This window comes from Globicephala melas, chromosome 16, assembly GCF_963455315.2.
Source record: "Globicephala melas chromosome 16, mGloMel1.2, whole genome shotgun sequence".
Taxonomy (NCBI): domain Eukaryota; kingdom Metazoa; phylum Chordata; class Mammalia; order Artiodactyla; family Delphinidae; genus Globicephala; species Globicephala melas.
In genome coordinates this window covers 24,367,141-24,383,207 of record NC_083329.1, presented here as the reverse complement: position 1 = coordinate 24,383,207, position 16,067 = coordinate 24,367,141, and the positions used below count along the sequence as shown (strand labels likewise).

At 37.1% G+C, this 16,067-nt stretch overlaps 1 protein-coding gene across 1 annotated transcript in view; it reads right to left on the bottom strand.

Moving 5' to 3' along the window:
• Positions 1–16,067, bottom strand: part of CFAP43 (cilia and flagella associated protein 43) — a 100,268-nt gene that overhangs the window by 57,477 nt on the left and 26,724 nt on the right. The window contains exons 9-11 of the mRNA XM_030865545.2: positions 12,186–12,302; positions 5,607–5,687; positions 1,077–1,225 (exon numbers count right to left, since the gene is read on the bottom strand). Coding sequence (XP_030721405.2) covers positions 1,077–1,225; positions 5,607–5,687; positions 12,186–12,302 — 347 coding nt within the window. The remainder of the gene's footprint in view (positions 1–1,076; positions 1,226–5,606; positions 5,688–12,185; positions 12,303–16,067) is intronic.

Below are 16,067 nucleotides of genomic sequence, written 5' to 3'. Positions count from 1 at the left end.
AATATCACACTCAATAAGCTACAATGTGTGACAGCACCTCAAGCTGTAAAGCAGGGCATAAATGTCATTTCTTATTAATACTATTATGATATAACGAAAGAAAGAATAATAACATGAATCTAAATCCAATGCTCTATGCTGTCTTCTTAAAAGTATTGCTTCAAAAAATTTGAAATCGGGCTTCCCTGGTGGCACAGTGGTTGAGAGTCCGCCTGCCGATGCAGGGGACACGGGTTCGTGCCCCGGTCCGGGAAGATCCCACATGCCGGGGAGCGGCTGGGCCCGTGAGCCATGGCCACTGAACCTGCACGTCCGGAGCCTGTGCTCCACAACGGGAGAGGCCACAACAGTGAGAGGCCCGCGTACTGCACACACACACACAAAAAATGGAAATCAACTAAATGTCCATCAGTATACTGTCTTTTAAAAATTATGGTATACCCATAGAATGGAATGCTATGTAGCTGTAAAAAAGAATGAGGAAGGTCTTCATGTGTGGATAGAAGACCTTCTCTAAGACATACCATTAAGTGAAAAAAAAAAAAAAATTGAGGTGCAGAACATTGTATATGGTTTGCTGCCCCATAAGAGCCAAGGCAATGACTCTGGAGCCCAATTGCCTCGGTTCAAATCCTAAAACTTGCCATTTACTATGCGTGTAATATTAATTATTATTTAAATTCTTTGTGCATCATCTTCCTTATCTCTAAAATGGACACAATAAGAATATCTATCTCATGAAGTTAATACAACAGAAGTGCTTGGCACACTCTAAGTGCTTGATATGTATTCATATAATTAAAAGGAAGTACTTTTTTTTTACTTGCTTGTGAATAAAATATATCCATGAGAAATTGGTAACAGGCTGCCTCCAGCGAGGAGAACTGGGTATTCAGGGACAAGCGTGGGAAACTGTACCATACACTGCTCTGTACTTCTTGAAGGTAGAACTGAGTCAGTATATTAATTTTCAAAACAATACATGTAAAACTTAAAATTAAAAGAAATCAGGGCTTCACTGGAATTCTCAACAGACAGGCCTGCCAAAGTTGCTGCCAGAAGCAGGCATTACTTACAGGAGGTGCTGCACGGGCGATTCAGAGAGATAGGCCTTATGAACTGAGTGAGGGGATTCAACGTCCTGGATGTCGAGGAAGTGGACAAAGCCACCCTTGGTCCCCACGGCTGCAGAGAGGGAGGAGGGAGAGCAAGCCAGAACTGTTGCCTGTTTAAAATAAACGCCATACAGAAACAGACTCACAGATATGGAAAACAAACTTGTGGTTACCAAAGGGAAGAGACAAGGAGGGAGGGACAAATTAGGGTTATGGGATTAACAGACACAAACTACTATACATAAAACAGATAAGCAACAAGGGTATACTGTAGAGCACAGGGAATTATACCTGCTATCTTGTAATAACCTATAATGGAGTATAACCTGCAAAAATACTGAATCACTATGCTGTACACCTGAAAATAACACAGTATTGTAAATCAATTACACTTCAATATAAAATAAAATAAAATAACCCCCCAGATGCTCAACTTCACTGTGCCAGAAAATGAAACCTGCTCTCCCTCACATAAGAATTCTACAGTTTATTTGAAAAGCCTGCAGAACAAGAAGAGTGGCAAGTGTTGTGTGGTATTACAAATTATACACTCAACATTCTTCAGCTAATCGATAGCATAAGAAGTCACAGCAATCTGTACATCATCCTCTTTTATCCTAAAATTAGAATGATAAAAATATAAGGAAATTGCTTGAACTTTAAACCATGGCTTCATTTCTATCCTTAAATGATTGCAAAATTATTATACCTGATAATAATGAAAAATAAAATAAGAAATTTAAAATATATCCCTAGCATCTTTTGGACATCTTTATAGAATGTTAGCGATTTTTAAAAATCAGCATTCAACCGCTGGATAACGGTAGATCCTGAGATGCTGGCATAACTGAGGAAGACTTAAGAAAATAACTATTGAGTTGGCCAAAAAGTTTGTTTGGGTTTTTCCATAAGATGTTACAGAACTTTTTGGCCAACCCAATATATCACTGGACCATGTGGCCTGTCACCAAAGAAATGCATCACAGATTCCTGCTTATGTCGCGATCATTTACAGAAGATGATGTCTAAGAGAATAAATTTTTTGTCATGATACTTAAGGAATCAGATTCATTCCTCTATAGTTGTCACTGACAAAGCCCACTGGGTTTCCCCGGAAAAATAAGATGGAATCTAGGTGATAAGGTCTAACCTCTTCTTTTGTGCTTCATCTAGTTTCACTTGCTTATAGGGTGCTGTGTGCCGCAGTCTTGCACCCAGCACTTCAGACTAGGAAAGCGACACCTCGACTCCGTGGCCGTGTGGAGAAGCGCTGCCAATGACACCGCAATTCAAGATGGCGGCAGTGGCAGGCAGTGCGCAGAGACACCGCACCCAGAACTTGGATGTGAAACCAAAGCAGGACAGCTGCACTAGCGCCGCGAGAGCTCCAACCCCACCCCCCCACCCCGTCCCCGCAATGAGGAGAACCATATAGAGCATCCCCACCCATCCCCCGTCCCAAAAACCTGTGCTCTAGAGCGAGAGCTCCCACCTCTCCGTTCTCCGATCAAAGAATAAAACTTTCCTTTGTTTCTGAACCAAACTCAGTCTCAATCGATTGGCACGGGCAACACCAGAGAAGAGGACCCCTACTGGGGCCCAACTCGAAAGGGGTGGTAACATAATTACATTTTGTAGTTTGTTTTGAATAAAATAATGGAATGTTAGAAATAGAAAAGATCTTAAAGAGATCATTGTTTTGCAGACTAGAAAACGGAGGCAAAGAAAAATGTAGCAATTTGCCCCAGGATCCCATAGCTTGTAACAAAGCTCAGAGGAAAACTCAGGTGTCCTGCCCCATTAGAATGCACAGTTTCCCCATTGAGCAGGTTTTCATTTTGTTTTTTAAAGTGAATTTTCCAAGCCTTAACCAGTTTGAATCTTTAGTGGTATCTCAGTATGAAACTGGAAACGAAGTGGTGAGGGTTTGTTTTTTTAGCGAAAAGCCTTTATGGGAGATCTCAGTGTGTGTGTGTGTGTGTGTGTGTGTGTGTGTGTGTGTGTGTGTGTGTGTGTGTGTGTGTGTGTGTGTGTGTGTGTGTGTGTGTGTGTGTGTGTGTGTGTGTGTGTGTGTGTGTGTGTGTACGTGTGTGTGTGTTTCCTCAAAATAGTCAGTTGAAATTACCCTCCATTCCAGGGCTATTGTGGACTAGGCTAAATATGTACAGCAATATTTGGAGGGGTCGTAGCTACCCTAGCAGGCACCATCAGGGGAAGCGAGTAGTGTTCATGCATCCTGCCATCATGACGCTGAGCAGGGTTCTCTAAGGACCACTGCCTAAAATGTTCATGGGGAGCACAGTCCCCAGCACAGGCAGGGAGATCTGGCCTCAGCACTGCTGGGTCAATACACTTATCATTTCCCCACGGGGCAGCAGTATCCTCCAGTAAGGAGAAACCACTGACTCTCCCCAATAAGAGCTGAACTACATGAGTGTACAATGCCTGGTTTGAAGCTCAAAGAAGGATTGTCTAATTAACTGTGACAGTCGTACGAATCTCTCCCCTCTGATCAGAGGAAGGGAAGATATCTGAAGCAGAAAGAGGGCCTTTTGGTGGTACCTATATCCCTCCTTAGCCAGGAAGTGCAAGGTAAGTCCTGATTATACAGACCCTTGGGTGGGTTGTTAAACATCTCTATGTCTCTCATCTGTAAAAGGTGTGATCAGATGAGCTTTAAGATTTTTCTAGTTCTAGTAATTCTAACAGAAATGAATACATATAAACCTTGTCACATAGATTATGGAATCTACACGTATTCTTTCAGGTAAGAATTTTTATCTTTACTTTTTAGGATGAGTTTTTTATCTCATTGAATTTTATGCATCTTATAATCCTCTTGCATCCTTTTGCATCTTGTAATCCTCTTATGTGACGTATGATGCTTCATCTTGTATTATAACTGAGATTTTAATTTATAACAGAGAAGGATTGTAACTCCTCTTCCTCCTACCAAGATCCATATCTCATCTAGAACTGTGTAATACAGAAAATGATAATTTAAGAAAAAATAGCATTACCACTGTTTCTTGGTCTTTTTATATTTTTTAAAAATATTATTTTATGTAAAAGGCACCATGAACATGGTGGAAAGAATGGTATCACCTTATGGTAGGCTAGGGTTAGGTTTAGGTAAGGAATTGTGGTTTGCCACCCAGCATCAACACACCTTCCTTCTGGAAAATTTCTTGAATATCCATTGAGAAACCATCTCTCCCCTATTTTCAGGGCTGAGTGGAACAGATCTGACTCCCATTTCCATGGCTGACTTTAAGCCAGTTAGCATTTCTCATCCCCCTGTCTACAGTGATTAGTTCAGGGTTATTATTAAGACATTAGGAGGTATTTACTAAGCCTTCTGAAAAGGAGAAACCTTTTCTCTTCCTCCTCCCACTGTAGGAGGCTTTCTTCCCTGATGATCTGATGTGACGTTGGTACCTGTGGCATTTGGGTACCACTAAATGAAGCCTAAGATGAAACTAAAGACATAGTATACAGACAGAGAGGAAAACAAGATCCTTGGTAATATCATTTGAGTTGCTAGATCAAGCCACAGCTGAGCCCAGACAAACTCTATACTTTATAGTTGATTGAGTCAATAACCCCCACTTTTTAATTTTTGGTTCAAGTTGGTTAGAGTGGTACTTGTCTTTCATTTGTTTGTTTTAATTTATTTATTTTCGGCTGCACTGGGTCTTTGTTGCTGCACGTGGGCTTTCTCTAGTTTTGGCGAGCGGGGCTACTGTTCATTGCGGTGCACGAGCTTCTCATTGTGGTTGCTTCTCTTGTTGTGGAGCATGGGCTCTAGGCACATGGGCTTCAGTAGTTGTGGTATGCGGGCTCAGTAGTTGTGGCTCGCGGGCTCTAGAGCACTGGCTCAGCAGTTGTGGCGCACGGGCTTAGTTGCTCCGCGGCATGTGGGATCTTCCCAGACTAGGGTTTGAAACCATGTTCCCCTGCATTGGCAGGCGGATTCTTATCCACTGCGCCACCAGGGAAGTCCCTTTCTTTCATTTCTAACCAATCCTCTTGAGGTTAGATGGGGTCATTTATCTAGTTATGGCCAAGGAGATGTATCATTTTTTAGTAAAAGCACTTAACTGCTAATTCAAGACCTTCCAGCACTCTTCCCATACCATGGCACTGAGGAGCTATTAGCTGGTGGAGCCTCTGTCGACTTTGTTCCCTGAAAGGCCGTGTGGAGCAGAGAACCTGTCAATCCACAATGAACTTACAGCCTGAGTGAGATATAAACCATTAGGGTTTCAGGAATAACTACCACCATACACCAATAGAGTACCTTATGTTCCACCCTCTGGGCTGTGGAATATACTTTATACACAAGAATTACTCTAATATATAAGGTAAAAATGCAATAAGGCCTCTGTAATGAGTATTTCCACAGACTATTGACATGTGAATATGAAAAAGTAGGTTGGAGTAGAATTCAATATATATATATATTTAAATTCATTTATAAGGCACACTTACTGGGATATTCAGATAAATCCTGCTGACACAAGCACCATCCTCTATACCCCAAACACAAACTTCTCCTGACTGTGTGAGAGTCTGTAAAAGAAAGAAAAAGAAAACTCAAATGGAAAACAAGACTTTGCTATGGGAGTATGTTCTAAATTCCTTTCTAGTATGTCAATCTGATGATTTAGTATAAAATTTCATTTTATTTATGTGGATTAAAATTACAATTTCAACGTCAATACTTCTGATTTGAACAAATATTAACTATTACCTTTAATGCAATTTAAGTAACACATAATAACTAATTAGGATTAGAAAAGTGAAATAAAGTTTTTTTCTTCTGTGTAACATAATTGAAATAAGTTACTTGGAAATTCAATGAATTTCCTAGTGAATAAGCCTAGAAATAGAAAATCACAATTGGTATTTTAAAAAATTAATAGACTTTGCTTTAAAGAGCAGTTTTAGGATTACAGAAAATTTGAGCAGAAAGTAGAGAGTTGCACTTCCCTCCCTGCCCTTCCCAATATCCATACAATTTTCCCTGTTACTAACAACTTGCACTATTGTGGTATATTTGTTAGAACTGATGAGCCAATATTGATACAGTGTTATGGACTAAAGCCATAGTTTACATTAGGGTTTACTCTTTGTGTTATACATTCTATGGGTTTTGACAAACGTACGATGACATGTAATCACCATCACAGTATCATACAGAATAGTTTCACTGCCCTAAAAATCCTCTATGCTTCACCTCTTCATCCCTCCCTGCCTCCCCACTGAACCTCTGGCAACCACTGATTGTTTTTAGTGTCTCCACAATTGTGCCTTGTCCAGAATGTCTTACAGAGGGAACCATACAGCTTTCTCAGATTGCCTTCTTTCACAGAGCAATATGCATTTAAGGTTTCTCTATGTCTTTTCATGGCTTTATAGCTCATTTCTTTTTAGTACTGAATAATATTCCATTGTATGGATGTACCACAGTTTGTTTATTCATTCTCTTATTGAAGGACATCTTGATTGCTTCCAAGTTTTGGCAATTATGAATAAAGATGCTATAAGCATTCACATGCAGATTTTAGTGTGGGCATAAGATTTCAACTAATGTGGGTAAACACTAAGAAGCCCAATTGCTGAATCATATGGTAAGAGTATGTTTAATTTTGTAGAAGCTGTCAACTGTCTTCCAAAGTGGCTGTACCATTTTGCCTCAGTAGTGAATGAGGGTTTCTGTTGCTCCATATCCTCACTAGCACTTTGTATTGTCAGTGTTTTGGATTTTAGACATTCTAATAGGTGTGTAGTATTGTTTTAATTTGCAATTCTCTAATGACGAAAAACGTTGAACATCTTTTCATCATTATTTGCCATATCATTATTTGCCATATATTTGTATATCTTCTGTGTTAAGGTGTTTATTCAGATTTTTTCCCCATTTTTCAATGGGGTTGTTTATTTTCTTATTGTTGAGTTTTAATAGTTCTTTGTATATTTTGGATACCAGTATTTTATCAGATATATGTTTTGCAAAGATTTTTCTTCCAGCCTGTGCTTTGTCTTTTCTTTCTCTTAACAGTGTCTCTTGCAGAGCAGAAGTTTTTAATTTTGATGAAGTCCAGCTTATCAATTTTTTCTTTCATGGATTGCATTTTTGGTGTTGTGTCTAGAAAGTCATTACCAAACCCAAGGTCACTTAGATTTTTCTCCTTTGTTATCTCCTAGGAGTTTTATAGTTTTCGTATTTTACATTTAGGTCTACAATCCATTTTGAGTTAATTTTTTGTGAAGGGTGTAAGATCTGTGACTAGATTTTTTTTCTTTTTTGGCATGTGAATGTCCATTTCCTCCTGCACCATTAGTTGAAAAAATCTATGCTTTCTCAATTAAATTGCTTTTGCATATTTGTGAAAGGTCAGTTGACTATATTTCAAGACACTGTTCCATTGATCTGTTTGTTTATTCTCTCACAAATACCATACTGTCTTGATTACTGTAGCTTTATAGTAAATATTGAAATTGGGTAGTGTTAGTCCTACCCAATTCTAGAATCAGTTCTAGAATCAGTAAGTTCTAGAATCAGCAAGTTCTAGAATCAGTTTATTGATATCCACAAAATAATTTACTGGGATGTTGATCGGAATTGCATTGAATCTATAAGACAAGTTAGAAAGAATCAACATCTTAATAATACTGAGTCTTCTTACCCATGTACATGAAATATTTATGCATTTATTTAGATTTTGTTTGATTTCTTTCATCAGAGTTTTATAGTTTTTATCATATATATCCTGTACATATTTTGTTAGATTTATTCCTATTTTACTTTTTCAGCGCTAACATAAATGCTATTGTATGGTATTAAATTTCAAATTCCAATTCTTCACTGCTTGTATAAGAAAGCAATTGACTTTTGTATATTAAACTTGCACCCTGCAACCTTGTTATAATCACTTAGCTCCAGAAGGATTTTTTATTGATTCTCTGGGATTTTCTACATAGACAATCAGGTCATCTAAGAACAAAGTTTTATTTTTCTTCCCTCACAATCTTAATACCTTTTATTCCCCACATCCCCTTTTTTTTTTTTTTTTTGTCTTATTGCATTTAGGACTTCCAGTTAATTTCATTAAGGTTTTCTTTTTTAAAGATGTCCTTTATCAGACTGAAGAAGTTACCCACTATTTGTTGTTTGCTGAGAGGTTTTGTTTTGTAATGTTATTATTAATTATTTATTCAATTTATTTAATAGATATAGGCTCAGATTATTTATTTCTCCTTGTATGAGTTTTGGTAGATTATATCTTTCAAAGAATTGGTCCATTTCATCTAAATTATCAAATTTGTAGGATAGAGTTGTTCATAATATGGTTGGCCCTCTGTATCTGTGGGTTCTGCATCTGCAGATACGGAGAGCTGACTGTACTATGCCATTTTATATAAAGGACGTGACCATTCGTGGATTTTGGTATCCACGGGGAGTCCTGTAACCAATCCCCCATGAATACTGAAAGATGACTGAACTCTTTTATTATCCTCTTAATGTCCCTGGGGTCAGTAGTAATGACCCCTCTTTAATTTTCATTCCTGATGTTAGTAATTTGTATCTCCTCTCTCTCTCTCTCCCCCCTCCCCCCACTGCCTCATTAACTTGGCTAGAAGTTTATCAATTTTATTGATCTTTTTAAAGAACCAGCTTTTGGTTTCTTAGATTTTCTCTACTGATTTCGTATTTTTAGTTTCATTGCATTCTGCTCTCATTTTTATTATTTCTTTTCTTCTGCTTACTTTGGATTTAATTTCTTTTTTCTATTTCCTAAAGTGGGGGCTTAGATTATTGATCTTAAACATTCTTCTTTTCTGATATATGCATTGAACGCTATAAATTTCCCTCTAAGCCCTGTATTCACTGCAAAATCCCATAAATCTTGATATGTAGTATATTCATTTTCATTTAGTTCAAATTTTTAATTACTCTTAAGACTTCTTTGAGCCATGTGTTATTAGAAGTGTGTTGTTTACTCTCCAGTTATTTTGGGGTAGGGGGAGTTTCCAGCTACCTTTCTGTTATTTACTTCTAATTTAATTCCATGTAGCCTGAGAACATATTTCTTTTAAATGGTTAAGGTATGTTTTATGACCAAGAATGTGATCTATTTTGGTGAATAATTCATGTGAGCTTGAGAAGAATGTATATTATGCTATCATTTGATGAGGTAGTCTATAGATGTCAATTAGATCCAGTTGATTGATGGTATTGTTCAATTCACCTATGATTTTGATCTTCTGCCTGCTGGTCTGTCTCTCTGAAAAATTTCTTTTAACATTCCTTGCAAGGCAGTTCTGCCAGTGACAAATTCCCTTAATTTTTATTTGTCTGAGAAAATATTTTTTCCTTCACTTTTGAAGGATAATTTTGCTGGATATAGAATCCTGGGTTTGTTTGTTTGTTTTTCTTTCAACACTTTAGATATTCACTCTACTTTTGCTTACATGATTTCTGAAGAGCAGACCACTGTGATTCTTACCTTTGTTTCTTCAAGGGTAAGGTTTTTTTTCCCTTTGGATTTTTTTCAAAATTTTTACTTTGTTTTTGATTTTCTATCATTTGAATATAACAAGCTTTGGTGTAGATTTTTTTGGTATTTATCCCGCTAGTGTTCTCTGAGCTTCCTGGATCTGTCATTAATTTTGAAAAATTCTCAGCTATTATTACGTGAAACATTTCCTCTGTTCCTTCCTTCCTTTCTTCTCCTTCTGGTATTCCTATTATGTGTATGTTATACCATTTATAATTGTCCCATGTTCTTGGATATTCTTTCTTTTTCATTCTTTTTTCTCTTTGCATTTCAGTGTTGAAGGTTCTACTGACATTCTTTATTGATTCTTTCCTTTGCAAAATTCAGTCTATTGATGAGCCCACCAAAGGCATTCTTCATTTCTGTTACACTGCTTTTTATTTCTAATATTTCTTTTTTTCTTTCTTAGAGTTTCCACATCTCTGCTCATATTATCCAGCCATTCTTTCATGTTGTCCACTGTTTCCATAAGAATCCCTAGTATATTAATCATAGTTTGTTTTAAATTTCTGGCCTGGTAATTACAATGTGTCTGTCATATCTGAGTCTAGTTCTGATGCTTGCTCTGTCTCTTCTGTTGTTGTCTTTTAGTATGCCTTATAATTTTTGTTCAAAGCTGGACATGATGTACTGGGTAAAAGAGTATGAATTAAATAGGCTATAGTGTGAGGTTTTATGTTTATCTGGCTAGGAGTTAGACTGTGTTTACTGATTGCTGTAGCTGAATGTGTCAGAAACTAAAATTTCCTCTGGTGTCCTTGTTTTGGTCTGAGATGTGCAGTTTCTCCAGTTGTAATCCCCCTGGGTACTGGCTCCAGTGGTGGTTTCTACTTCTGGGCATCTGCTCCAGTAAGCTGTAATTCTTTGCATCTGCCTGTCTGTCTCTATAATTTTGGGGGGAGTGGTTTTCCCTATGACCTCAATTATCTGATGGGTCTAAGAGGAATTATTGATTTTAAATTTATTCAGCTTTTTTCTTTTTAAGATCTATTAATTAATTCATTTAATTAATTTATTTTTGGCTGCATTGGGTCTTTGTTGCTGTGCATGGGCTTTCCCTAGTTGCAGCAAGTGGGGGCTACTCTTCATTGTGGTGTGCGGGCTTCTCATTGCGGTGGCTTCTCTTGTTGCGGAGCATGGGCTCTAGGCACACGGGCTTCAGTAGTCGTGGCTCGTGGGCTCTAGAGTGCAGGCTCAGTAGCTGTGGTGCACGGGCTTAGCTGCTCCACGGCATGTGGGGTCTTCCTGGACCAGGGCTTGAACCCGTGTCCCCTGCATTGGCAGGTGGATTCTTAACCACTGCACCACCAGGGAAGCCCAATTCAGCTTTTTCTTGTTGTGAGGTTCTTTACATGCTGGACTGGAAACCCAAAGTTCATATTCATTTTTACAGATAATTTTTACTCTTTCACAGGATCAAGACTGAAAGCAGCTTAAAGTAACTACAATGTGATACAATTTAAATTCTGTTTCTTGAATACTAGGGAGTGGGTAACATGATACTATGGATCAAGTATCTAAATCCTAAACATGAAAATCTTGTATTAAACTTTTTTATTGAGTTGAAACAACCCTAAAAACAGACATAATTCTTATCAGAGAACATCTAGAAGAAAAATCACATAATCAGAAAAAAAAAATCACATAATCAGAATCTGAAGATTGGAAGGAACCTTAAGTGTTACCTATTCCATAGTCTATGTATTTTTTTATTTGCTAGAACTCCCAAAATCTTAATAGATTTGTTGATGAATTATATGAAAACTGAAATATGTTTCTTGAGACCAACTAAAAGTAAGCAGTTAAACACCAGAAATAATTTTTCTTTTCTGCATGTAGAGGGAAGTTTTTTTTTTTTTCCTAAGTAGACTGAATACATGTTTTGTGCATGGCAACTATTTCGTTTTCATTTTCAGATCGGGCTGCATCACTCTGAGAGGGTAAACACTAATAGTTTAATAAGTGTTGACAACTCATTAGCAATGAATGTGTTTAACGACCTGACTTGGAAAGCTTGGATGGTGAATACAAACAGGATGGCTCCTACAGGGAACTCTGCTCAATATCATGTAGCAACCCAAGTGGGAAAAGAATTTGAAAAAGAATAGATACATGTATATGTATAACTGAATCACTTTACTGTACACCTGAAACTATCACAACATTGTTAACTATACTCTAGTATAAAACAAAAAGTTTAAAAAATAAAAACAAACAAACAAACAGGATGGCTCCTAAGATTTTAATTGCTTTGGTCATGTTCAGAGACTTAATATTATGAAGTCACAATATGACGATGTCATTCTAACTGGGGAGTAGATTTGATGATGGAAGTGGTTGGCATTTCTACCACATCTTCAAGAGTACGCTTGGGGGACTTCCCTGGTGGTCCAGTGGTTAAGACTTCGTGCTCCCAATCCCAATGCAGGGATTTACAATAGGTTGCACATGAACTTCCAAAATCTTACCCTTAAATCCTACTGTGAAACAATACCATATTCCTTACCATGCAGTATTCATTTCCAGGTGTGATAAAGTCTGTTGCCTGAAATTTCCCATCACAAGCCACTAGGAGTTTTTCAAAGGTTGGCTCCTCATCAAAAGTGTAAATATAAATAGATCCCTGTAAACATACCAAAAAAGAAAAAAATAATGCAATTGTGTGTTCAGTTCAACAAATAGTTATTAAATGCTTACTGTGAACAAGGCACTGTGTGAGAAAAGGTAGTGGGAAAGTAGAGATAAACTCAGTAAGGCCCTGACCTTGAGGAACTTAAAATATAAATGTTTATTGATTCATTCATTCATTCCTCAATTACCATAATCAATAAATAGGACTTTCTTCTTTTCTCCATTTCCAAGCATTTTTTAAGATTACAATACATAACAAAGCACTTTTTCCTGACTTTAAAAATAATGTCTACTTATGCAGAAAATTTGGAAAATGTAGAAAACCAGAAAAGTTGTTAAGATGAACTAACTTCTATCACATACTAGACCATGGTGGGCACTAACAAAAACTTTTAAATGTACATTTGTGAAAATTGTAGAGGTGTGGCTGAAGCTGTTACTTATGACGTGTTTATCATACTCAGGTTCCAAATTCACCTCTCCAAAAAATCTATCCTGGACATTATGCATCCCTGCCAAGTAACTGTAATACGGTCTGTTTATTTAACTAGCGATAAGAAGTCTGCTTTCAACTGATCACAAGTTCTTCAAGTTTACTTAGGTTAAACATGAATATTTTTGTTCCTGTTTATCTAAAAAATACAACTCTGTAAAGTCTAAAATTTGGTAGGTATTTACTGATTTTACCTTTCATTCATTTACCTTTCATTAATTCCTTCAACAAATAATGAGTGGATACACTGTGCCAGACACAGCTCTGGATGCTGGGGCTGCATCAGAGGACAAAACAGACAAAAGTTCCCTTCCCTTATGGAGCTTACATTCTACTGGGGACTTTGGCCAATGAATAAGATATCTAAATAATATATATTGTAAGTTAAAGAGCAATAATTATAAGAAGGAAAAAATAAAGCAGGGAAAGAGGATATGACATGGCAAAATAAGAGGGTGAAATTCTAAACTGAGTGTCCAAGAAAGGCTTTACAGAGAAGGTGTGTTTAGAGAAAAGACTTGAAGGAAATGAGGAAGGGATTCATGTGGATTCTGTGGGAAACGCATTCCAGACAGAAGGAACAGCCAGTGCAAACACTCTGAGGGAGGAGCATGCCTGGTGCGTGTAAGCAAGCTGCATGATGACCAGCAATGACTGAAGCAGGGTGAATAAGAAGAGTCGCGGGAGATAAGGCCAGTGTGGGGAGTGGAGTCCACATTATGAAGGGCCTTGTAAAGCATAGTGAAGATTTTGGCTTTTACTCAGAATAACATGGGGAATCACTGGAGGGCTCTGAGTAGTAGAGAGAGATGCTTTGCTCACTTTGGCTGCTATGTTGAGTACACATAGTCTATTCTATCATGTACTGAGAAAAGTATACTAAAATCTCCTATTGAGATCATGATTTTGTTTTTCCTTGTCATTTTGTCATGTTTTGAGGCTATTTTATTTGGTACATATATATTTTAAAAGTTTATGTATTCCTAGTGAATTTAACCTTTTACTATTCTAAAATAAGCCCATTTATTCTTAGTAATGAACTTTGCCTATAAGTCTTTTTTGCCTAATATTAATATATCTCCAAAGGCTTTCTTTTGGTTAATGTTTGCATGATATATCTTTTCCCATTTTCTAAATTTACTTTAAATTTTTAATTTATTTTCAATGTTACTGTATTTTTTAAAATTTACTTTCAATCTTATGCTTTAGATATGTCACTTGAAAACAGTGCAGAGTTAGGTTTGGATTCTTTTTGTTGTTGTTGTTGGTGGTGTTGCGGTACACGGGCCTCTCACTGTTGTGGCCTCTCCCATTGCGGAGCACAGGCTCCGGACGTGCAGGCTCAGCGGCCATGGCTCATGGGCCCAGCCGCTCCGCAGCATGTGGGATCCTCCCAGACTGGGGCACGAACCCGCGTCCCCTGCATCAGCAGGCGGACTCCCAACCACTGTGCCACCAGGGAAGCCCTGGATTCTTTTTTAATCAAATATGGTAATCTTCGCCTTTTAACTAGACCAACTATTCTGTTTTGCTTTAATTGTAATTACTAGTATATTTGAGATTAAACATTACATTTTAATTTATGCTTTCTATTTTCTCATTTGTTTTGTGTTTCTTTTTCTCTCTTTTCTTACCTTGTTTTGCGTTTTTTTTTAACATTTCACTTCCCCCCTCTATGATGTGGAAATTTCATCTGATGTTTCAGTTCTTCCATGGTTACCTTAGCAGTCAGAACATGCATACTTAGCTTATAAATATCAGAAGTTACTTAAAACATTTACTCTCTTCCCAGGAAATAAAATAAACTTGAAATACATTATTCCATTTACTCCTTTCCCTCCATCTTATATTATTGTTGTCTGGAATTTTAATTCAATGTTATTTTTAAACCCAACTTTGAATTATTTGTGCTGTTTTATACAGTCAGTGTTCACTTACATTTCTCTACACATTTACTACTGCTCTTCATTCTTTTTGCATCCCAGTCCTTCCACCTGGGGTCATTTTCCTTCTGCCTGAAGTACATTCTTTAGAATTTTCTCTAGTGATGATGTGCTAACAAACTCTCAATTCTGGAGTATCTAGAAAGTCTTTTTTTACCCCTGTACTGAAAAGTATTTTCCCTGAGTATAGAATTCCGGGTGGTAGTAACCTTATTTCACTAAATCAGGGGTCAGCAAACTTTTTCTGTAAAAGGACAGCTAGTAAATATACTAGGCTTTGCAGGCCATGTGGTCTCTCACAACTACTTAATTCTACCATTGTAGTGTGAAAGCAGCCATAGATAATACATAAACAAGTGGGTCTGACTGTGTTCCAGTAAAACTTTATTTACAAAAACAAGCAGCAGGCTGGTTTTGGCCCATGGGTCTACAGTTTCCTGACCCCTGCACTACATGGAAGATCTCATTCCACTCTTTCTTACTTACATTATTGCCAGAGTAGTCAGCTGTTAGTGTCACTGAAAGTCCTTTGAAATAATCTGTTTTTTTCTCTGACTGCTTTTAAGATTTTCTCTTTGTCTTTGGTTTTCAAAAATTTCACTTTGTTAAGTCTAAGTGTGTATATTTTTCCTGCTTGGGATTCACTGGGCCTCTTGAAGCTGTAAATTCATGTCTTTAATCAGTTCTGGAAAATCTCTCTTTAAATATTACCTCTGTCTCACTCTCTCTTCTCTTTGGGATTCCAATCAAATACATGTTAGATCTTTTCACTGTATCATTCATTTCTCTTACCCTCCCTTCTGTATTTCCCATACTTTTGTCACTTGGGTTCATTCTGGACAACTTCTTCTGATCTATCTTCCATTCATTGATTCTCCAGTCTTCTGTCAGACATAGTCATTTAATTTTTTCTTTGTTAGTATATTTTTATTTTTTAGAACTTCTATTTGTGTCTTTCTCCCTTCTGTTATGTTACTTTTTTTATTGTTTCCTGTTCTCCATAGATATTTTAAATTTGTCATTTATTAAAACATCGTTAGCACAGTTTAACTTCTGGTAATTACAGAAACTTAAGTCTTTCCATATTTAAATTTAAATTTCTTTTAGGCAGAAAATCATTGAACTTTACTTGTAATTCATCTAAAATCATTGCCTAACAATATAAACTAATATATCCTGACCTAAGAGTCTTCCCAACAGTATAATTCAGGTGGGCATTTGATTTTAACCTGTATTTATTTCCCTCCCTTCTTCTCTTACAGAACCTGTGTTTTCCTTAGAGAACCACCCATGACCCCAGTCTCAGTTCATGTTTGGGTGG